Genomic DNA, 24,072 nt, shown 5'->3' with positions numbered 1-24,072 from the left:
CCAGGCGACACCGCTTCCGCGAGGGAAGAGCAGCTCCCGTGCCGGGGCCGGGGCCGGGGCCGGGGCCCCGAAGCGCGACCAAGAGCGCGGACGGCCGGCAGGGCCTGTGAGACAGGCCGAGCACCCCCAGCCCCAGCCCCCAGCCCAGCCCCGCCCTGCCCAGCCGGCCCTGCCCCGCCGTCTCCATGGCTACCGTGACCTCAGCGCCTGGGCGGGGAGGGAGAGGCTGAGCCGGTTGCTACGCGACAGCCCAGTGACGTCAGGCAATTGAGTTTGGTTCCCAAGGCAACTGGCCGGGCAGCTGGGCCGGGAACTATTTGTGTCTGTCCCCAGAGGGGCTGCGGAGCCTCCAGGGTCTGGCGCAGCTGAGGAAATGCACTCCTGGCCCGGGGCAGGCGGGGGCCGGGACACAGAGGCCCTTTCAGCCCCGGGAGGCCGCGGGCCCCGGCGAAGCGGGGCGGCACCCTGCAGGAGGACGCCCGGCCTTCTCCCCACTTCTGCCTGGGAGGCCCCTGGCCCGCCAGGCTTTGTCCTATTTATAAACGTGCTCCTGAGTAAACTCCCTGAAGAAAGGGGCCTCTGTGCGCAGTAGCCCGGCCCACAGCGCCGCCCTCGGCACACAGTAGGCGCTCAGCATGGCCTTCTCATGGGACTGAGGACAAGCACCGATCCTTGGGAGCTGCCAGGTGCCTCCAGCACCCAGAACCCCTGACATCGAGCGCCTGGACACCTGTTCCCGGCGCCCTGTGAGCTGATGGGCTACATAACCTCTGGGCCACAATGCTAGAATAAAATGCATGGCTACTTGTTCCAAAACGATGGAGGGACGGTGTGGGAAACAGGCCCCAGCCCTGTCGACTGAGGGTGAATGCACGAGTGAAAGTGACAATACATGGGTAAACTGAGGCAGGCGGCATCAGCCATAGAGGAGAGAGGATAAGGTTCCAACCTGGGGTGTAAGAGGAACAAGATGCGACAGGAGCAGAAGGACCATTAGGTGTGCAAAGATGAAGCAGAGACCTAAATTTGGGCCTGAGCGCTGGCCCAGGCCTGCCAGTGGTGGTGGCTCAAGACGTGGGGCACTGTGACTGGGACTCAGACCCAGTGATGCCATCTACCCAGGCTCCTCCCCTGGGCACTCTGTCACTATGGGGTGACATCCAGGCCCCTCACGATCTGTCTCCAGGGAGCCACCACCTCCCCTAGCCCAACAGGCCAAGCACTGACATCCAAACCAACTCCCTGCCCAGAAGCCAGGGCATGCTTTGTCTGTCTGGCCCAGGGAGGCATCTGCCCATCCCTGTAAACCGCAGCGTCTCTCAACAGTCAGCAACTGCCTTCTGACAGCCTGAGCAGAGGCTCTGCGTGCGGGAGGCTTCTGGCATCTCTGAAAGAGCGGCTCCAGCCTGGCTTCCAGGGCAGGAACTCTCCACTGCCAGATCTGCAGACTCTCCACTACCACAGCACCTACTGCAGTTGGGAAAAGCCTCAGATCTATGTCCTCTCCTGTCTGGGTGGAGCAGGCACCATGATCCCTGTTTCATGCACAAGGATATTGATGCTCAGGGACTACAGGACTCGTCCAAGGATGCACCCGAGCCCACGTCCCACCTAGGTTCCCCAGTCTCTCCCAGACAATCCTTCAGAAAACAGTCCTGGGCCCCAGGAACCAGAGCTGCTGACCAGGCCCAGCTACATAATTTGTGGAGCCCAGTGCAAACTAAAAATTTGAGGCCTTTTGTTAAAAAATTATGAAGAGGCCGGGCACGGTGGCTCACATCTGTAATCCCAGCACTTTGGGAGGCCAAGGCAGGCAGATCACTTGAGTCCTGGAGTTCAAGACCAGCCTGGCCAACGTGTCGAAACCCTGTCTCTACTAAAAACATAAAAATTACCCAGGCATGGTGGCTAGTGCCTGTAATCCCAGCTACTTGGGAGGCTGAGGCAGGGAGAATTGCTTGAACTCAGGTGGCAGAAGATGCAGTTAGTTGAGACTGTGCCACTGCACTCCAGCCTGGGCAACAGAAGGAGACTCTGTCAAAAAAAAAAAAAAAAAAAAATTATGAAGAGGCTGGGCATGGTGGCTTATGCCTGTAATCCCAGCACTTTGGGAGGCCGAGGTGGACGGATCACCTGAGGTCAGGAGTTCGAGACCAGCCTGGCCAACATGGTGAAATCCAGTCTCTACTAAAAAAACAAAAATTAGCCAAGTGTGGTGGTGCATGCCTGTAATACCAGCTACTTGGGAGGCTGAGGCAGGAGAATCGCTTTAACCCTAGACACGGAGGTTGCAGTGAGCCGACATCATGCCACTGCACTCCAGCCTAGGCGACAGAGTAAGACTCTGTCTCAAAAAAAAAAAAAAAAAAAAAGAAGGATTTCAAGACAATGTCAAGAGACCATCAAACTAAGGATAGGACCCATGTGACTGCACAGGTCATACGCTCATGAAGCTGGCCAGGATGGCAAGTCCAGGACACCAAGCCAGCCTCCTTCCTGGATACCGTCCACCTCTTCCCTTGCTCAAGGTCCATCTAGTGGCCAATTCCTGGGATTTCTCTGACCCGCCACTCCACGCAGGCTGGACATCCAGGGCATCCTCAGAGAGGTCCACTAGATATTAGGGGACACTGCCCAGTACTTTCCCATCAAAGACCAAGACCACAGAACACTTCCAGAAACGCTTCCAGAAATGCTCAATCCTGCCAGCACTGGAAGTTTGCCTGCCTATTTTCAGCTGAAAAACACTTGGTCTTGAAGAAAATGTAGCAGGGCCGTCTACCTAAGGTGAAACGTACCAACTGACAGATGGAAATCTGACACTGATCAACATTAAAACAATATATAAGAACAAAAGTCAAGGGCATGTTTGTGGCCTCCTAGAGTCCACATCATGCCCATGATTTGTCTCACTCTGCCCTTGGAGAGCCAGGGGAGGGAACTTCTGCCTTGGCCCACCTGGGTTTGTCCCCACCCTGGAGTCAGGCCACGCCTACTCCCCTTCCAGTCTCTGCTGGGGTCCCTACATGCCCTGTGCTCTCTTCCAGCTTGTCTGAATCCTGCCCTCCTGTCTGAGTGCCACGTGGTGGGCAGCTTGCTGGGCTGCCCAGATGCCCCCACAGAACTGCAGGGCTGCTGGCCTCAGACAATATGGCCCTCTGCTGTCAGATCCCACCAGAGATGGCCTCAACCAGAGGAAATGCCTCTCAAAAGCCCACATCTCCCTTTCTTGGGTTCACTCAATGACTGGTGAGCAGTGGCATCCTGATGAGTGACGAGGCAGGTGGAAAGGTCCAGCCCCATTGCCCCAACTCAGGACAATAATACAAGACCCACTGGGTGCGGTGGCTCACGCCTGTAATCCCAACACTTTGGGAGGTCAAGGCGGGTGGGTCACCTGACAGGGTCAGGAGTTTGAGACCAGACTGGCCAACATGGTGAAACCCCATCTCTACTAAAAATACGAAAATTAGCTGGGCGTGGTGGTGTGCGCCTGTAATCCCAGCTACTCGGGAGGCTAAGGCAGGAGAATCACTTGAACCCAGGAGGCAGAGGTTGTAGTGAGCCAAAATTGTGCCACCGCACTCCAGCCTGGGCGACAGAGTGAGACTCTGTCTCAAATTTAAAAAAAATAATAATAAAAGACCATCCCTGGCCGGGCGCAGTGGCTCAAGCCTGTAATCCCAGCACTTTGGGAGGCCGAGACGGGCGGATCACGAGGTCAGGAGATCGAGACCATCCTGGCTAACACGGTGAAACCCCGTCTCTACTAAAAATACAAAAAAAAAAACTAGCCGGCGGGTTGGCGGATGCCTGTTGTCCCAGCTACTCGGGAGGCTGAGGCAGAGAGAATGGCGTGGAACCCGGGAGGCGAGCTTGCAGTGAGCTGAGATCCGGCCATACACTCCAGCCTGGGCGACAGAGCGAGACTCCGTCTCAAAAAAAAAAAAAAAAAAAAGACCATCCCTGCTCCAGAGTTCCCCTTGGGGTCAGCAGTGCCTTCCAAGTTCTCCCTCTGCCCCTCCTGCTCCCTTCCCCCAGAGATGCTGACCCCAGGAGCACTCCCTGATGAACCTCCTGCCTGGCAGTCTCCCTCTCAGAGTTGGCTTTCTAGGAAAGCTGACCTGCCTCCACGAAGCCGCGTCTCCCCTTACTTGGGGCACCTGTGGGCACCTCCCACCTCTTCAAATGCCCTGTAACAGTCATCCATTCAGCAGATCCTCATTGAAGGCCTACTATGCGCCAGATGCTGTTCTGGGTGCTGACGGTAAAGCAAAACGAAGCAGACACCCCTGCCCTCATGGAGATCAGGCCTGCAGATGAGCAGGCAAAAAGCAACCAAAATTTAATGCAATGACATTAAACATCCTACCACAGAATGATACAACAGAGAATCTGACTGTGGCTGGCGGCACCTGCTTTAGATCACACTTCCTCTGGGTCAAGAAAGGTCTCTCTGAGGAGCCACGTCTGAATCAGAGGCCAGTTCCTCAACAAGTTGAGAGATGAACATTAACCAGGCAAGTTCAAAGGCTCTTGGGTGAGAAGGAAATTGAAGTGTTGGATTCAAAGGAACAAAAGGTAAATCGGAGTGAAGCTGATGATGGGAGATGAGGTGAGATGTAGGACCAGAGGGCTGGGGGGGTTGGCTCACTCTTATAATCCCAGCACTTTGGGAGGCCAAGGAGGGCAGATCACTTGAGGTCAGGAATTCGAGACTAGCCTGGCCAACATGGTGAAACTTCATCTCTACTAAAAATACAAAAAAATTTAGCCAGGCAGGGTGGCGTGTGCCTGTAGTCCCAGCTACTTGGGAGGCTGAGGCATGAGAATCACCTGAACCTGGGAGACAGAAGTTATAGTAGTCCGAGATCATGCCCCTAGGTGACACCAGTGAGACTCTGTCTCAAAAAAAAAAAAAAAAAAAAAAAAAAAGAAGCAGGACCAGAGGATGCAGGGCCTTGAAGAAGAATCTAGAAGAATCTAGCTTTTATTGTCAGTGAGGTGGGAGCGTCAGATGGTTCTAAGCAGGGCGTCATGGAATCTTTTTTTTTTTTTTCTTTTTGAAATGGAGTTTCGTTCTTGTTGCCCAGGCTGGAGTGCAATGGCACGATCTCAGCTCACTGCAACCTCCACCTCCCAGATTCAAGCGATTCTCCTGCCTCAGCCTCCTGAGTAGCTGGGATTACAGGCATGTGCCACCACGCCCCGCTAATTTTGTATTTTTAGTAGAGATGGGGTTTCTCCATGTTGGTCAGGCTGTTCTCAAACTCTCGACCTCAGGTGATCCACTGACCTCAGCCTCTCAAAAGTGCTGGGAATACAAGTGTGAGCCACCGCACCCAGCCTGGAATCTTGACCTGTTTCAAGCCATCATTGGCCATCAGACAGAGAATGAATTCATCACAAGAAATACCTGCTGTTTGGCACGTGAGCATTTCTGGAAGTATTTCTGGAAGTGTTCTGTGGAGTGGCTGTAAGGTTTTGGGTTTTTGGTTTGTCTGTTTTCTTTTTTTTTTTTTGGCCATTAGGTTTTTTGGCTTTGGGGGTGTTTTTAGAGATAGGGTCTCATGTTGCCCAGGCTGGACTCAAACTCCTGGGTTCAAATGATTCTCCCACCTCAGCCTCCCGAGTAGTTGGGACATAGGCACGCTCCACTGCACACGGCTGAACATTAGCTTTAACCTGCATTTGTGCAATATCCTGTCTGCTGTTTAGGGGCTAGAATCCAGCACTTGGACTTGTGTGGATCCCCAAACTGTCTTGCTCTGAGTAGGTGTTCAATGAACATTTGAACATTTGATGAGCTGATGCTTCTGTTTTAGCTACGGTCTTCCGGGTTTTGTTTTGTTTTGTTTACACAGAGTGTTGCCCAGGCTGGAGTGCAGTGGCACAACCTCAGCTCACTACAACCTCTTCCTCCCAGGTTCAGGCGATTCTCCTGCCTCAGCCTCCCGAGTAGCTGGGGCTACAGGTGCCCACCACCATGCTGGGCTAAATTTTTTGTATGTTTAGTAGAGACAGGCCTTTACCATGTTGGCCAGGCTGGTCTGGAACTCCTGACCTCAAGTGATCTTCCTGCCTCAGCCTCCCAAAGCACTGAGATTACAGGCGTGACCCACTGTGCTAGGCCTGATCTTCTGGCCTTGCTTCTCAAAGTGTGGTCCTCAGACCAGCATCTGCACCAGCTGGGAGCTTATAGGAAATGCAGAATCCGAGGCCCCACCCAGGCCTACTAAATCAGAATCTGCCATTTAACAAGATCCCCAGGAAATCCTAATGAATGGTAAAGTTTAAGAAGCACTACTAGAGGGCAGAATAACTCAAGGGCCTCAGAGAAACCCGTCACAGACAGTAGGAAGGGGGCAAGGGTTAAAAGAGAGGCAGCCCTTAAGCCCAGTTGGGATGGAAGAAGATTTTGACTGGAGGTAAGAGAAGGTACATTCCAGGCTAAGACAAGGCTGGGAAGGAGGAGGCAAGTGTGAGGGTGGAGGGCCAGTGGTCTGAAGCAGCCAGCCCCAGGCGCCAGCAAAATGAGGAGGCAGAAATTCCCAGAAAGGCAGGAGAGGCCAGCCACAGTGGCTCACACCTGTAATCCCAGCACTTTGGGAGGCCAAAGCAGGTGGATCACGTGAGGTCAGGAGTTGGAGACCAGCCTGGCCAACATGGAGAAACCCAGTCTCTATTAAAAATACAAAAATTACCTGGGGGTGGTGGCAGGCGCCTGTAATCCCAGCTACTGGGGAGGCTGAAGCAGAAGAATTGATCGAACCCGGGAGGCGGAGCTTGCAGTGAGCCGCGATTGCACCACTGCACTCCAGCCTGGGAGATACAGCAAGACTCAGTCTCAAAAAAAAAAAAAGGCAGGAGAAAGCTCTCTTGGAGAGCAGCCCCTCAGATGGCCAAACAAGACTGGGAGTTAGGTGGCGTGAGGCTGAATTCTGGCTCTGCCTCCCACTAGCTGAGTGACCTTGGGCAAGTTATCATACTTAACTCTCTGAGCCTCTACAAAGTGAGGATAATAATAGATGTGCCAGCTGTTGGGGGCAGGCGGGAAGATTAAATGAGATAACACATATGAAACGCTTGGCACAGGAGAAAGGTGGGGAGCGCTCAGTAAATGGTAACTGTGATGACGATTAAAGTGCGGGCTGGATTGGGAAGACCAGGAGGGGGCACTGAAGGCTTCTGAGACAGGGAGTACTGCAGCCTGTGTTTTAGGGAGATAAATCCAGCAGGAGCACCAGGGACAAGGACGGGGGTTGGCCAGAGGCTGTGGGTAGATGGGAGGTTGGTGTAATGGGGTTGCGCAAGACATTGAGAGGTGCTTTGGAGCTCAGAGAAGGGGAAGCAGCTGCCCTGGGGCAGAGGGAGGCTGGGGCAGGATGGCTCTGGGCTTCTAGGCTAGGAGATGAGCCGAGGGCAGGCAAGCTCCGGGAGAGATGTGCAGTGGGAAGTGTCTGGCTGGGGTGCGGTGGAGAGGAGGGCTGCAGGGGACAGCAGAGAGGGGAGGTCTGAGGCATAGGAGGAGGATCAGGACCAGAGTCAGAGAAAACCTTCAGCAACAGGGGTTTGTGGATGCCTCAGGATAGGTGAGGCTGCTCCCAAGAAGGAGGTCCTGAAGGAGGTCCTGAGGGCTCAGATGCACACAGGGGACTCAGTTGGGGAGTCTCCCTTAAAAGTGGCCTCTCTGAGTCACTGAGTATGAGAGGTGACTCACCTCTGGCAGAGAGGAGGCAGGTCAAGTAACAAAGCTGGTGCTTCCTGGGATGCTATCTATGGGCCAGTCCCTGGTTTGCAAATCCCTTCCGTGCATAAACTTATCTAAAGCCCTATGAGGTGGAGCTAGTACCGGCACTATCCCATACTGCAGATGGAGAAACCGAGGCCCAGTGCGGTGGGGGTTATTGCAGACTCTTTGGCCAGGACACAGGCATTTGGCTAAACCTAGTGTTTGTGGCAGGGTCTGTTCGGATTGGCTGATGCCTGTCCTACTGGTTAGTCAATGTTTTGAAGGTCACCCTGGTTACACAGCTGGATGGAGGAGGCGGAATCCCAACCAACCCCTGGGGCTGAAGCCCTGCTCTGAACCGCGATCCTCTCTCCGTCTAGCGCCGCAGCGCACCTCAGGACAAGTAATGTGCGTCGAAGGGCTTTGGAAACTGTAAGGCACAGTATAAATAACAGTTTCCTTCATTCCTCCTGGGCGGGAGAAGCCTGTTGAGGCCAAAGAAGTTGGGCCATGAGAAGGCAGAGGAAACGCTGCTGTGGGGAACCAGCATTCTCTCTGCTTACTCAACGGGGAAAGTGAGTCAGAAGGGAAGCCTCCCTGAGTGGAGCCCCATGGTCAGCCCCTGGGAGGTTCTCACGTGCCAGACGCCATCGGGCACTAACCAGGTTAGCCTGGACTTGTCCCCAGGGACCGTCCAGGCTCTCCTGCAACTGGCCACCAGGAGGCGCCGCTCCCCCAGCCTTCCTCTTACTGACCCTACCCGGCCACCCTCAACAACCTGCTCGCGAGAAACCAGGCCTTGGAAGGAGTCCCGGGGAGCAGGCACCAGAGACTTTGAAAAGTGGCAAAGACGCGGGAGATGCTGAGTGGGGGTGGGAGTTCGTCCCTGCCCCACTGGGAGGGAGAGGGGAAGCGGGGACGGAAGCCTACATATACCCTTTTTCAATTCCCGAACCAGCCCTGCGGAGGAGCGCCTGTTCCCATTTTACAGATGAGGAATTCGAGGCCCAAAGATGTTGGGTAAGATCAAGAGGCTAGGGACACGCAGCGCTGGGTCATTTGCTTCTAAGATCAGTTCCCAATGGGACCACAAGCAAATGCTAGCTCATTTGGCCCTGTCGCCTCGCGGGTCCCCCCCTCCCGCGCCCCCGTTGATCCTATGTTCTGAGTCGTGGCCAACACCAGAACCTAGTCCCCCCACTGTGTTCCAGCAACAATTCCAGCAGCCCCTTCTCCAACCTGAACTTTCTGGAAGCCTGGAAACCTGCTTCATTGTTCTCCAGGGACCCCCATCAGCCACCCACCCCACACCCTCCCCATCTGGGCAGAGCCGGGAGCCCCCTCTGCAGCCCTGTCCTGCTTAACATCCCTCCCCCACCCCAGGGACCCCGCGGGGTCAGGCTTTGCTCCTCGGCACCCCATGGTAGGCAGCAGCACGAATAAACAATGGGACATTTGAACCAGGAAGAGCCTGTGGTTGAGGCCAAAACAGGCACCAAGGTTTTCTCTAAGCTCCTACCAACTCCTTTTATGGTCTCTGGGCCCAGTTCCTCTTCATAAAAAGTCAGAACTGGAAACGACTTCGAGTCACTGGGTCCAACCTGAGCCAACACTTTCCTTTTCTACAGAAAAAAACCCGTCGTGCCGCCTCCCCCTCTCCAGCCAGGTTTACAGCACCAGGATCGGGCCAGCAGCGTCCTGCACCCGAGGGAAATTCTAGCCCTGGGGCGGGTCCTGGGCACGTCCGCCCGGGGAGGCCCAGTCCCTGCACCTGTAAAATGGGGGGCGGGCCTAACCGTAGCTTCTTCAAAGGCCCCCCGCCCCCAGCTTGAGGTCCTGTATCTAGCCCCGGGGACCCGCCCTAACGAACATCTATTTCGGCCCCCTCTGTCCAACCGTTTCCTTCCCTCTGCCCTGAGGGAAGCTCGCGTGTGTGGGCGCACGTGCGTGCAAGTGATGTGTGTGCAGGAGCCGGTGGCAGCCGGACGCAACTCGCAACACGCGTCCGCCCCTGGGTCTGTGCGCGCCCCCGAGGTGCTGGCCTCCCCTCGCCAGCTAGGTGGCCGTGTGCAGCGCCGCGTGTGTCCCGCGTGTACCAGCCTGGGCCGCCCGCCCCTCGCGGCTGACAGCACACGGTGCACGGCATCCCGAACGTGGGAGCCTCTGGTTCCCAGTCCCGGGGACCAGCGCCCCCTCCCGCCAGGGATTTTTTTTTACTCCACGAGGCGCGCTCCCGGGTGGGGGCCGAGAGCAGCCCCGCCCGGGCCGGCCTCCTAGGGCGGTGAGTCTGCCGGGAGCGCGCCGCCCCCACCCAGGCGCCCCGATGGGTTTTTCCATGACTGCATCCGGCCTCGGGCCGCCTTTGTTCCCGCCGTCCCCGGCCTGCCCGCGGGGCGGCCCGCCTCTCCCTGCGCGCCGGGGATTTTCCAGGGCTCAATTGGAGCACTGGCGAGCCGCCTCCCCGTCCCCAGCCTCCCGCGCCCCGACTGCCCCCGAGTCCTGTTTCGGGGAGCCTAGCCCTCTCCAGACGCGCCGCTTGCTCCCCTGTCCCCGCCTCCAGGACCTGCGTCCTCCCAGCCCCACATTTGTGCGCAAAGTTGACGATCACCGGGCCCGCGCGCTTCGGCATTTCGCGAAGGCGCTGCCCGCGCCCTGAGTCCCTCCCTGGGGCTGCACTTTGGAAAGGACTTAGGTCTCATCTGCTTCGCAGTTGCAAAAGGCCTCACGTTTTCACCAAGGGGCAGGTGGTGCAGTTGGGGCCCTGGGAGGCCTGGCCCACCGCGGAGCGGTAACCGGCGCACGCGCGCGCGCGCGCGCACGCATCCCGGCGCGCCCGGGAGATCTCCGTGTGATCAGCGCGCGCTGCAGCTCCCTGGCGGGAACACCTCCCACTTCCACTGGAAAGTGGGCTCACCCGCGGGCGGAAAGTGACACGGCTGGGGGACGACTCCGTGCTCCCTAATCCCGTCCCCGCTGTCAGTAAGGAAGTGGAGATAAACCGAAAAGGGGCCTTGGAGAAAGCAGCAGGGCGGGGTGAGGGAGTTGAGAGGGATTATTTGAGAGAGTGAGGTCAGGCTCAGAGACCCAGGGCCCTCTCAGATCCCCCGTGCCCGTGAGAACTACGCGTCCGCCACCGATCCTGCCCGCGCGGGGTTGAGTTCCGTTTGTGTCTCCGCGCTCTGCGACTTTGCGCGCCTGGGGGCCTCCCAGCTATTGCCTGGCTATGCTGGCGGGAAAAGTGTAAGAAACGCTGTTTGCCCTGCAGGAGAAGCCAGACTCGCAGGGGTGCTTCAGGCTGGGGAAGGGTGCCTGCCTCTGTGGAGTTTTTGGAATCCCAGGTGGCGCTCTTCCTACAGCCCGGCAGAAGGCAGCCATGCCTTCAGGTGGGGAAAGATCTGGAGGTGCGGGTGGGAGGAGGACGGAGCAGGAGGGACACCCGGATCCGCAGAGGGTCAGAGGCTTGGCGCTGTCTTGCTGTGCCAGGTGGGAGGGAACGCCCCGTCGGCCCTTTGAGCGCCAGCTCCCTGGCCTAACCAGTCATGAGGGAACCCGCAGGACGCTCTGGAAGGGCCCTTCTTCCAGGTGTCCTCTTGATCAGCTTTCCCTGCTCTTTAAAGTGTCCCTGTGTCCTGACCTCCTCCCCTTTCAACCATCTTATTTGCTCTCAGAGGCAGCACACCAGTCCCCATCCCCAACCATGCCAGGATGAGAAAGTCTTGGTCCTGGCCAGGCGCGGTGGCTCATGCCTGTAATCCCAGCACTTAGGGAGTCCGAGACGGGCGGATCACGAGATCAGGAGTTGGAGACCAGTCTGGCCAACATAGCGAAACTCCGTCTCTACCGAAAATACAAAAAATTAATCGGGTGTGGTGGTGGGCACCTGTAATCCCACTACTCGGGAGGCTGAGACAGGAGAATCGCGTGAACCAGGGAGGCAGAGGTTACAGTGAGCCGAGATCACGCCATTGCACTCCACCGCCGGGCGACAGTGCGAGACTCGTTTCTAAATAAATAAATAAAATAGAGCCGGGCGCGGTGGCTCACGCCTGTGATCCCAGCACTTTGGGAGACCGGGGCGGGCTGATCACGAGGTCAGGAGTTGGAGACCAGCCTGACCAACATGGAGAAACCCTGTCTCTACTAAAAATACAAAATTAACCGGGTATGGTGGCGCATGCCTGTAATTCCAGCTACTCGGCGGGAGAATCGCTTGAACCCTGGAGGCGGAGGTTGCGGTAAACCGAGATCGCGCCATTGTACTCCAGCCTGGGCCACAAGGGCGAAACTCCCTCTAAAATAATAATAATAATAATAATAATAATAATAATAATAGGCCGGGCGCGGTGGCTCAGGCCTGTAATCCCAGCACTTTGGGAGGCCGAGGCGGGCGGATCACGAAGTCAGGAGATCGAGACCATCCTGGCTAACACGGTGAAACCCCGTCTCTACTAAAAATACAAAAAATTAGCCGGGCGTGGTGGCGGGCGCCTGTAGTCCCAGCTACTCGGGTACTCGGAGGCTGAGACAGGAGAATGGCATGAACCTGGGAGGCGCAGCTTGCAGTGAGCCGAGATAGCGCCACCGCACTCCAACCTGGGCGGCAAAGAGAGACTCCGTCTCAAAAATAATAATAATAATAATAATAATTAATTAAAGGAACAAAAAAAAGCCTTGATCCCACACCTGGGTTCCCTGCTGCTCACAGGATAACTCAGATGCCCTTTGCCCTTGTAGAATTAGTGGGAGATTCCAGAAGCAGAGGCACAGCCCCTGGCTGGGACCCAGCCCTCCCATAAGGGGAACTTTAACTGAGACACCTGCTTCCCTCCTCCATCAGTCCCCGGAACACCATGGTGACAGAGGCCTTCAAGATGCACAACTCCTCACCTAGTATGCCAACTGATATTGACTAGACCGATCAGACAAGCAGGGCCTCCTTAGACTCACCTAAATTTATTGGGGTAAGCAAGATGCCATCCAGTTCCCAAAATGATAGCACTTCAGCATCTCCTTTCTTCTTCCTATGCCTTGCACAGGGGAGTAAGTCATGTTTAAGATCTAGTCAATTCCAGTGGTGCCAATGGTAATGGTGCCAATTCAAGTGGTGTCAGAGGGTTTCTACCTGTCCTCCCTGGCCAGGGCCAGCCTTGGGGCAGCAGGAGAGAAAAAGAGCCTGTTGGCAGGTGCTTGGTCCCAGGTGTGACTCCCATAAGTGTGCAAACATCAAAGGTTCTGTCACTCAGATGAGGTGATTGCACCACTAAATCCTATTTGTTGTTCCTTCATCCTCAGCTGCCATATCGACTGATCACCCTTCAATCTCCACGTCCTTGCTCAGGCTGAGAATATTCTATTTTTGTTTTGGACACAAGATTGTACTCTGTTGTCCAGGCTGGAGAGTGGTGCAATCACTTCCCTGAAGCCTCAACTTCCTGGGCTCAAGTCATCCTCCTGCCTCAACCTCCGGAATAGCTGGAACTGCAGGTGCATGCCACCACACCCAGCTAATGTTTTGGATTTTTAGCAGAGATGGGTCTCGCTATGTTGCCCAGGCTGGTCTCAAACTCCTGAGCTCAAATAATCTTCCAGCCTTGGCCTCCCAAAGTGCTAGGATTACAATTGTAATCTTTTTTTTTTTTTTTTTTTGAGACAGAGTCTCGCTCTGCCGCCCAGGCTGGAGTGCAGTGGCCGGATCTCAGCTCACTGCAAGCTCCGCCTCCCGGGTTTACGCCATTCTCCTGCCTCCGCCTCCGTAGTAGCTGTGATTACAGGCGCCCGCCTGGGCCTCCCAAAGTGCTGGGATTAACAGGCTTGAGCCACCGCGCCCGGCCTTTAAAAGCAACACTGCATTGCATTAGGCCGGGAATCGAACCTGGGCCTCCCGCGTGGCAGGTGATAAGTCTACCACTGAACCACCAATGCTCCAGCTTACAAGTGTAATCTTAAATCCTGGCCTGAAGCATTATTCCTCTTCATCACCTCCCACTTATTCAAACATACACTTTCCAGAACTTTCCTTCTAGTCAGAATGTTTTCTCCTCCCTTTAAAGGCAGAGTTTGGGAGAGCAGAAACAAAAAGGAATGCTTTGATCTTGATGCATTCTAAAAATGGAATTAAACTTCCAATAGTGACAGCGAACACTTAGTATTTGCTATTTTCCAGGCTGTTCACATATATTAATTTATTTAACCCACATAACCATTCTGGGAAGTGGGCACCATTATCACTTCCATCTCATAAATGAGAAAACAGGCACAAGAAGTGAAACGATCTGTCCAAGGTCACACAGGCAGAGGCTCAGCTGGGCGTTGACCGCGGCAGCCTGGCCCAGAGCCTGTGCTCCTATACTGTGCTTGTAAAATTTTGCACAGGCAGACTCAGGAAGTGGTGTTAATATGCATAGCTGGCCGGGCGCAGTGGCTCAAGCCTGTAATCCCAGCACTTTGGGAGGCCGAGACGGGTGGATCGCGAGGTCAGGAGATCGAGACCAACCTAGCTAACACGGCGAAACCCCGTCTCTACTAAAAAATATAAAAAACTAGCCGGGCGAGTTGGCGGGCGCCTGTAGTCCCAGCTACTTGGGAGGCTGAGGCAGGAGAATGGCGTAAACCCGGGAGGCGGAGCTTGCAGTGAGCTGAGATCCGGCCACTGCACTCCAGCCTGGGCGACAGAGCGAGACTCCGTCTCAAAACAAAACAAAACAAAACAAAACAAAAATATGCATAGCTCATCTGTAGAGTACGAGGCAAACAATAGGTGCCAGGGTTTAGGAGACATTTTTCTTGGGCAGAGTCACATTCGTAATGGCGATGTCTGCTGCAGTTCCCACTTCATGGCTGTTACAGTTGTTTTATGGGTTTTTTAAATCACAACTGTCAACTGAGAAAGTATGCCAGTCAGATCATTACCTTGATGGAAGAAAACTCCAAGTCCTTCCAGCAGTAATGTGCATCCTATAATATTTCTTCATTTCATATCTATTGACCCGCTTGCCTGTGCCCAGTGCTGTAGCAGAAGCTAGGGGGAACATTCTTAGCAGGAAGACAGCTCACTTCACCGTCTTCTTGGGGAGGCATCACGTCCATGTAACAGTGATACCTTCAGTTGCCAAAGGGAGCCTTTCAATTGACCAGCAGTGAATATCTGATGAGGACTCATGGCCAACCGACATGAAGGTGGGCTCATGATCCCTCTGGTCTCCATGCCCTTTTGAGACGCACCCCCCCCCCCCCCGCACTTGGGTGTGGGTGGGGCCGGTGACTTGCTTCTAACTAATAGACTATGGTAAAGGTGACAGGATGGATGTGACTATGTGTGTGTAGGTTATAGGAAATTGTAATGACAGTTTTGCTAGGATGCCTCCTTCCTTGTTGGCTTACAAGCAAGAAACTGATGCCCTCAGTCCAGCAGCCTGCTCGCAGCTTAATTCTGCAAACAAGTACATGAGCTTGGAAGAAGATCCTTCCCCAGTGAAGCCACAGATGAGTCCCTAACCCTGGCCTGAACCTTGACCACAGGCTTGGAGAGGACCCAGATGAGCCCTGCTCAGACTCCTGTAAGAAAACTGTGGGACAAGCCAGGCGCGGTGGCTCACGCCTGTAATCCCAGCACTTTCAGAGGCCGAGGCGAGCAGATCATCTGAGATCAGGAGTTCAAGACCAGCCTGACCAACATGGTGAAACCTCATCTCTACAAAAATACAAAAATTAGCTGGGCATGATGGCACATGCCTGTAATCCCAGCTACTTGGGAGGCTGAGGTGGGAGAATCACTTGAACCCGGGAGGGGGAGGTTGCAGTGAGCCAAGATGGCACCATTGCACTCCAGCCTGGGTGACAGAGAGACTCCGTCTCAAAAAAAAAAAAAAAAAAAAAAAGAAAGAAAATTGTGAGGTGGAGTGCAGAGACTCACGCCTGTAATCCCAACACTTGGGGAGGCTGAGGCAGGTGGATCACGAGGTCAGGAGTTTGAGATGAGCCTCCACCATGGTGAAACCCCGTCTCTACTAAAAATACAAAAATTGGCCAGGTGTGGTGGCACACGCCTGTAATCCCAGCTACTAGGGAGGCCAAGGCAGGAGGATCGCTTGAACCTGGAAGGCAGAGGTTACAGTGAGCCAAGATCTCACCATAGCACTCCAACCTGGGTGACAGAGCGAGACTCTGTCTCAAAAAAAAAAAAAGAAAAGAAAATTGTGAGATAATAAATATGTGTTTTTGTTCGTTTGTTTCATTTTTAGAGATGGGGTCCTACTATGTTGACCAGTCTGGCTGTGAATTCCTGGGCTCAAGTGTTCCTCCTGCTTCAGCCTCCCAAGTCTCTGGGACTGTAGGTGTGTGCCACTGCACCAAGCTGAACGTGGATTGTTTTAACCCTCTACCTTTGTGGTGACATTCTTATGCAGCAACAGAGAACCCATATAGAACCCATTAGGTAAAAAGTCCTCTGTGGGGCTGCTAGAGGGTACCAAAAAGTATAAGGAATCTAGCACTTCAGGAGCTTCCCAACAGTCAAGGTGAAAAAGGAACCACAGCATAGTTTTACTATTTGAAAAAAGAAAATGTTTCCAAAGATTGAACCCAGCCAAGCATAGTAGTTCTCGCTTGTAATCCCAACACTTTGGGAGGCCAAGGTAGGAGGATTGCTTGAGGCCAGGAGTTTGACACCAGCCTGGGCAACATCGTGAGACCTCCATCTCTACACAAATAGAAAAGAGGGAAACTGGCTCCTGATTCTAAGAGGAATTTATCATGTGGACAGTATCTATGTACAATCTGTGAACAGAGCATTGAGTCTGTAGGGACTGGACCACCTGCAATTCAAGAGTCCTCATCCTGCCTCGTTTGGGTCTGACCTCGTGCCACATTACACCCTCCTGCTTGCCACCCTCCTCCTGGACTACCCTTCCTTCTCTGCCCATTGCCTCCTACATTTCAAGGACCAACCGGGACCTGTCACTCCTTCTTCAAAGCCTTTAATTCCCAAGCAGAATTACCTGCTTTCTCCCTGAACTCCCAGATCACTGTTATCAAAGGCATAACATTGTATTTTCATTTTCACTGTTTTATTGAGCACCTGCTAAATGTTGGGCCTCCTGTTAGGTGCAAGAGATACAGTCACAAATGCAGCACAGGGCTGTCCTTGGGGGCCTGCAGGCTGTGGCACCGTGGTCATGGCCCCATCCTTTCCACCACATAGAGCCTGTCCTCTCTTTGCATCCTTGGAGCTAGCATGACACACAGCAGTCTCGAGTCTCAGCATTTGTGAAATGAATGATTGAGGCTGAGCAGACCTTTCTCTGCTAGCTCACAAGCAGTTGCTGCCTTCCTAACAGGCTTTGGGAAAAGTGCTAGCTTAAAACATGTCCCCAAGTAGCTGAATCTGTAGGATATCATGATTCCGTGGTGTCCACATGAACTCAACATTCAACCTGTCGAGAGCAAAAGTCAGCAGAAACTGACTGTTTCCCTGTTATTGATACGGGCTGTGGGGGCTGACTGTAATTAATCAGTAGGGTCAGCAGCCTTTGAAAGTTGCTGGTGGTTTCTCATGGCGGTGTCTCTGCAGTATGGATGGAGATGCGGAACATCCTGTGGCAGTGATCAGAGATTTATGCATCTCATTTATCTGAAAACTGAAGGAATTTAGCAAGAAGTTAAGAGGGAAGGCGACCAAGTGTGGCCCTGTTTGCTTTGTTGCTCAGCACCTAGCCCCTCCTGTTTACAGGAGGGGCTACGCAAGTCCTTTGTCACTAGTCCTTTGTCACTAGCGGCAGCCTTACCTGAAAAGACCTCGGGGGTGCTGCCTGCACCGTCAGGAGGTGGGGAGTGTCTGAGGGCCCCCGAGTGCACAGACCGGCCCTGGAGGTTAGCCATGGGGGCAGCCCACTCCATCCTCCCACCCCTACCCCGACTTCCTGGCCCTCCCAGGCAAATGTAGGCCACCTCGTGTTCAGTTTCCTGGAGAGTCTCCTTTCTCTAGCATCCCGGTCCCCAGGGGAGGGGTGAGAGCTGCCTGCCCCTGTCCCCGATCTGTGGGGCCCGGCCGCCTTCCGCAGGGCTGCGCGCCATTCCCGCATCGTGCTGCGTCTTGGATGATTTTCCTGGCTGTGGCCCAAGCACCTGGAGCCTCCATTATCTCTGCTCAGAATTTCCAAGCCTCTCCAAAGTCCTCCAAGGAGAACCCCCGCCCCACCCCCAGACACTGATGCGGGCCTCCAAGAGGTTTTTTTTTTTTTTTTTTTTTTTTCTGTAGTGTGACAAGGTTCCTGGAATCCACGTGAGTTTTACTACATTCCCTGGGACTTGTTTACCGTAGACGCAGATTGCAGCGGCGGTGGGTGCGGGGGACGAGGGGGGCGGGAGTGAGCCTTCTCCCCGGAGCTGGAGAACCTGTTTCTGTTTCCTCACTGTCTGGTCTGCCCTCCTTCCCTCTTAGGCAGAGCTGATGCCCCATTTTCATCTAAGCTGCAGGAGAAATGGTCTCAGAAATGGCTCAAAACACTGCCCCTGGATCCCACAGTCTAAAATTTAAAATATTCCGTGAGACATGCCGCTTATACCAGCTCTCCTCTTCCTCTGTCCTCCTTAAATCTGAACCATTTTTGGTGTCCTCTCTCTCTCTCTTTTTTTTTTTTTTTACAAGACAGAGTCTCGCACTGTCGCACAGGCTGGAGTGCAGTGGTACGATCTCAGCTCACTGTAGCCTCTGCCTCCCGGATTCAAGTGATTCTCCTGCCTCAGCCTCCTGAGTAGCTGGGATTACAGGTGCCCACCACCATGCCCAACTAATTTTTGTATTTTTAGTAGAGATGGGGTTTCACCATGTTGGTCAGGCTGGTCTCAAACTCCTGACCTCCCAAAGTGCTGGGCCTGCAGGCATGAGTCACCGCGCCAGGCCAGTGTCCTCTCATTTTTAATTTTTTTTTCTTTGTAGAGATGGCATCTTGCTTTGTTGCCCAGGCTGGTCTGGGACGCCTGGCGCCAAGCTATCCTCTCACCTTTGTCTCCTAAAACGTTGGGATTACAGGTGTGAGCCACTGTGCCAGGCTTGGTGTCCTCTCTTTATACTAATTTTGCTGTTTGATCCTTGACTCTAATTTTGGCCTGACCTCTTGGCCAGATACCTGGGACACCTTGGCTCCCCTCTCGGACCTGGCCCAAGCATCTGGAAGGACTGCCTGCTCCACTCTCTCTGCTTGTCCTCAGTGCCCCGCCTCTGCCCAGCCCCAGCTCCAGGCCCAGGATGCTGCTGCACTGGGGCCTCTGCCTCTCCAGGCTCCAGCTCTTCCTCAGCTAAACAGCTCGGCCCCAGGCAGTTCACAGCTAAAGTGTGGGACTAATAAACACCGTAGGGGCTGGGTATCCCAGCACTTTGGGAGACTGAGGCAGGCGGATCCCTTGAGGCCAGGAGTTCGAGACCAGCCTGGCCAACATGGCAAAACCCCATCTCTACTAAAAATACGAAAATTAGCCTTTCATGGTGGTGGGCACTTGTAGTCGCAGCTACTCTGGAGGCTGAAGCAGGGGATCACTTAGACCTGGGAGGCGGAGGTTGCAGTGAGCAGAGATCTCACGACTGGGCAACAGAGTGAGACTCTGTCTCCAAAAAAAAAAAAGTGGTCTGAAAGCTGGGCCCAGGGGCAGACATGATGACTCACGTCTGTAATTCCAGCACTTTGGGAGACCAAGCTGAGAGGATCACTCCAGCTCAGGAATTTGAGACCAGCCTGGCCAACATAGTGAGACCTCGACTCTAATGAAATTCAAACAAAAAATGAGCCAGGCATGCTGGAATGCACCGGTAGTCCCAGATACCACCAAGGGGGCTGAGACATGAGTATCACTTAAGCTGGAGACGTTGGGGTGGCAGTGAGCCCTGATCGTGCTACCGCACTTCAGCCTTGGCAACAGAGTGAGACCCTGTCTCAAAAAAGAAAGAAAGAGGGCCGGGCGCGGTGGCTCAAGCCTGTAATCCCAGCACTTTGGGAGGCCGAGGCGGGCGGATCACGAAGTCAGGAGATGGAGACCATCCTGGCTAACACGGTGAAACCCCGTCTCTACTGAAAATACAAAAAATTAGTCGGGCGTGGTGGCGGGCGCCTGTAGTCCCAGCTACTCGGAGGCTGAGGCGGGAGAACGGCATGAACCCGGGAGGCGGAGCTTGCAGTGAGCCGAGATCGCGCCACTGCACTCCAGCCTGGGCGACACAGCGAGACTCCGTCTCAAAAAAAGAAAGAAAGAAAGAAAGAGAAGCCGGGCACGGGGGCTCACGCTTGTAATCCCTTGGCACTTTGGGAGGCCGAGGTGGGCGGAGCACTTGTGGCTGGGAGTTCCAGACCAGTGTGGCCAATATGGTGAAACCCTGTCTCTGCTAAAATACAAAAAATTAGCTGGACATGGAGGTGCACGCCTGTGGTCCCAGCTGCTTGGGAGGCTGAGGCATGAGAATCACTTGAACCTCGGAGGCAGAGGTTGCAGTGAGCCAGGATTGCCCCACTGCACTCCATCCTGGGCAACAGAGTAATTCTGTTTCAAAAGAAGAAAAATTCCTGGTTCAAGCAATCCTCTCGCCTCAGCCTCCCAAAGTACTGAGATTACAGACATGAGCCACCACCCCCCCCCCTCCCCACCCGCCCCNATCCACCCATCTCGGCCTCCCAAAGTGGTGGGATTACAGGCATGAGCCACCACGCCCGGAACAATGTATTTGTCATCCAAAAAATGGGGCCACCCAAATGCCCTTCCATGGTAGAACAAATCAGTAAATTCTGGTACTTGCATTCAATGTGGCAATGAAAGCAAATGAACTGCAATCCACTCTGACAGAGGGCAGGATAGGGTTCTCCTTGGGCAGGAGAGAGGAGGCGGGCCTGGGAGGGGGTCCAGGTGGGGGGGTCTTCTCGGGGTTAGTGATGTTTTATTTCTTATTTTGAGATGGAGTATCGCTCTGTCACCCAGGCTGGAGGGCAGTGGCCGGATCTCAGCTCCCTGCAAACTCCACCTCCCGGGATCAAGCCATTCTCCTGCCTCAGCCTCTCTCCCTGGGGGGACTACAGGCGCCCGCCACCTCGCCCGGCTAGTTTTTTGTATTTTTTTTTTAGTAGAGACGGGGTTTCACCATGTTAGCCAGGATGGTCTCGATCTCCTGACCTCATGATCCGCCTGTCTCGGCCTCCCAAAGTGCTGGGATTACAGGCTTGAGCCACCGCGCCAGGCTTGTTCAAATTTTTAACAAATATTTATATATTATTTTATGTAAGCAGGTGGGCCTGTTTTAACACACGCTTTATGAGTTGATATTTAAGATGCATGTTTACTGTTATAAGGAAAAGCGTAACTCTTCAACAATTACAGTAAAATTAATACTTTCTTGCCACTGTAACAAAGGCATATTTGAATTAGGAAAAAAAATGTGGTTTGAGTAAATCTTAAAGAAACAATGTTTTGGCGGGGCGTAGTGGCTCACACCTGTAATCCCAGCACTTTGGGAGGCCGAGGCAGGTGGATCATCTGAGGTCAGGAGTTCGAGACCAGTGTGGCCAACATGGTGAACCCCTGTCTATACTAAAACACAAAAATTAAGCTGGGCATGGTGGCGGGTACCTGTATTCGCAGCTACTCGGGAGGCTGAGGCAGGAGAATCACTTGAACCCGGGAGGTGGAGGTTGCAGTGAGCCAAGAGTTCGTCACTGCACTCTAGCTTGGGTGACAGAGTGAGATTCTGTCTGGAAAAAAAAAAAAAAAAAATTTTTTAATTTCTTTATTTTTTTGATTCTTTTATATTTTATTTTGAAACAAAGTCTCACTCTATCGCCCAGGCTGGAGTGCAGTGGCGTGATCTCGGCTCACTGCAGCCTCCGCCTCCCGGGTTCAAGCAGTTCTCCTGACTCAGCTTCCTGAGTAGCTGGGATTACAGGTGCACGCCACCATGCCTGGCTAATTTTTGTATTTTTAGTAGAGATGGGGTTTCACCATGTTGGTCAGGCTGGTCTCGAAGTCCTGACCTCATGATCTGCCCACTTCGGCCTCCTAAAGTGCTGGGATTACAGGCACGCACCACCATGCCCGGCTACCAATGGTTATGATTCTAGTACTCAGCGCTGTTCGACTGTTTCTGGGATGGAGACAGGGAGATAGCCTTTGTGGGTCGCCTTCTGCCATATAAAGGGCATACAAAACTCCATTTCAAGGGTCTCTCAGGAGCAGCACTAGTGTGCAAGAAAGGGGAGCTTCTGAAGTACCCATTTCATGCCTAGAACTCAGCGAAGAATTCACTCTCAATAGTTGAATGTCCAAATGTAAGGACCCCTGAGCATCCCCCCAGTCCTCGTTCCACAATAGGAGGCTAAGAGAGACCCCACCAGCAGCACTCAGGCCCCCCTTGAAGCGAGCAGTCCTTCCCCCATTGGCAGACACAATCCCCTAGGAACCATCCTTTGCAGGGGTACACTATGGGCAAAGCCACACTAGTGGGGATACGGGAATATACAAAATGGGTATTTACAGCCAGAGATATAAACAAGGCTCAAGGAGCTATCAGGTTGGAACCAGATAGCTGAGCAATCTCTTTTACCTGAGCACATATACAATGGTATGTATATGTATCACCCAGAAGATGATACCATTGCAGTCTGTTTAGGGAGTGGCAGGAGTAGATATGAATAATCATGAAGATCAAGTAACTCGGAGATGACCTCTGCCATGTTAAGGGAGCTAAAGATATTTAGCCCACTGCTATACTTGGACTTTATTTTTATTTTATTTTATTTTTGAGACAGAGTTTCGCCCTTGTTGCCCAGGCTGGAGTGCAATGGCGTGATCTCTGCTCACTGCAACCTCCACCTCCCAAGTTCAAGCAATTCTCCTGCCTCAGCCTCCCGAATAGCTGGGAATACAGGCGCCTGCCACCACACCCAGCTAATTTTTTTTGTATTTTTTAGTAGAGACGGAGTTTCGCCATGTTGGCCAGGCTGGTCTCGAACTCCTGACCTCAGGTGATCCACCCACCTCGGCCTCCCAAAGTGCTCGAATTACAGGCGTGAGCCACTGCGCCCGGCCTTTTATTTTTATTTTATTTTATTATTAATAGTTTTTGAGATGGTCTCACTTTGTCACCCAAGCTGGAGTGCAGTGGCATGATAGTGGCTTAGTGCAGCCATGACCTCCTGGGCTCAAGCAGTCCTCCGACCTCAGCCTCCTGAGTAACTGGGACCACAAGAACATGCCACCACGCCTGGTTAATGTTTCATTTTTTGTAGAGATGGGGTTTCGCCACGTTGCCCAGGCTGGTCTCGAACTTCTGAGCTCAAGTAATCCTCCTGCCTCAGCCTCCCAAAGTGCTGAGATTACAGGTATGAGCCACTAAACCAGGCCTAGTTGGATTTTAAAAGGAGGAGTTAAAAACCTAAAGTGAAAATTAACTAGGCATGGTGCCTGTACCTGTAATCCTAGCTGTTTGGGACGCTGAGGCAGGAGAATCCCTTGAGCCCAAGAGGTTGAGGCTGCAGTGAGCCGTGATCGCGCCACTGCACTCCAGCCTGCGCAACAGAGTGAGACCCCGTCTCAAAAACAAACGACAATAACCACAACAACAAAACCTAAAGTGGAAGGGGATTTGGTTTCTAAAAGACAGGCTGGTAAAAAAATGAGGCTTATTCTGGGAAGAAAGGTCAGAGTCTTTGGATTTCTTCCTCCCTCCCACCACATTCCAGGAGAGAGTTTTCAGTTCATTGGCAGGTATATTTCACAACACCCTTGGGGCAGGAAAAAAAAAACAACCATTTATTTTGGAGTTGAGGACGGAATAATTCTGGAATGGCTTTATTCACATAATCAGGGTTAGACTTGCCTGATTCATGTAGACCAAAGTGTAGTAACGCAAAAGACTTCATTCCTCCCATGGGAAAATCGCTGCGCATTCCAGGGCATTCTGTGGGAAGAGCAGAAATTCCAGGGCATTCTGTGGGAAGAGCAGAAAGCTCCAGACCCATACAGGGTAAAGCTCTTCTCAGGCTGGCGACAGTGAAACTGTGGGCAGAGCACAGTCTGGAGTCACGGGCTTCACAGAGTGGGGATCTGGGGAGGGGTCCCATGCGTGGCTCAGAAGGTCCTGGGTGGATTTGTCGTCCAGGATTAAGATGGAAAAAAGGTCCCAGCTGCATAGACAGTCAGGAAAAGATTGGGAGCAGTACAGATTGACTGGAAAATATGTAAGAAAATCTTTTTTTTTTTTTTTTTTGAAACCTCCCAAGTTCAAAGCGATCCTAAGGCCTCAGCTTCCTAAGTAGGTGGGACTACAGGCACACACCACCACACCCGGCTAATTTTTTTTTTTTTTT

The 24,072-nt window shown here is 53.4% G+C and overlaps 1 protein-coding gene across 1 annotated transcript in view; it reads left to right on the top strand.

The window, feature by feature from the left end:
- The first annotated feature begins 14,902 nt into the window (after positions 1-14,902).
- The window catches only part of LOC108538234 (uncharacterized), a 44,079-nt gene continuing 34,909 nt past the window's right edge, over positions 14,903-24,072 (top strand). Inside the window, exons 1-2 of the mRNA XM_017886192.1 lie at positions 14,903-14,908; positions 17,460-17,599. Coding sequence (XP_017741681.1) covers positions 14,903-14,908; positions 17,460-17,599 — 146 coding nt within the window. The remainder of the gene's footprint in view (positions 14,909-17,459; positions 17,600-24,072) is intronic.

This window comes from Rhinopithecus bieti, unplaced genomic scaffold (assembly GCF_001698545.2).
Source record: "Rhinopithecus bieti isolate Rb0 unplaced genomic scaffold, ASM169854v2 scaffold_13704, whole genome shotgun sequence".
Taxonomy (NCBI): Eukaryota; Metazoa; Chordata; class Mammalia; order Primates; family Cercopithecidae; genus Rhinopithecus; species Rhinopithecus bieti.
Note: the sequence above shows the minus strand (reverse complement) of the source record. Positions and strands in the feature narration are given on the sequence as shown.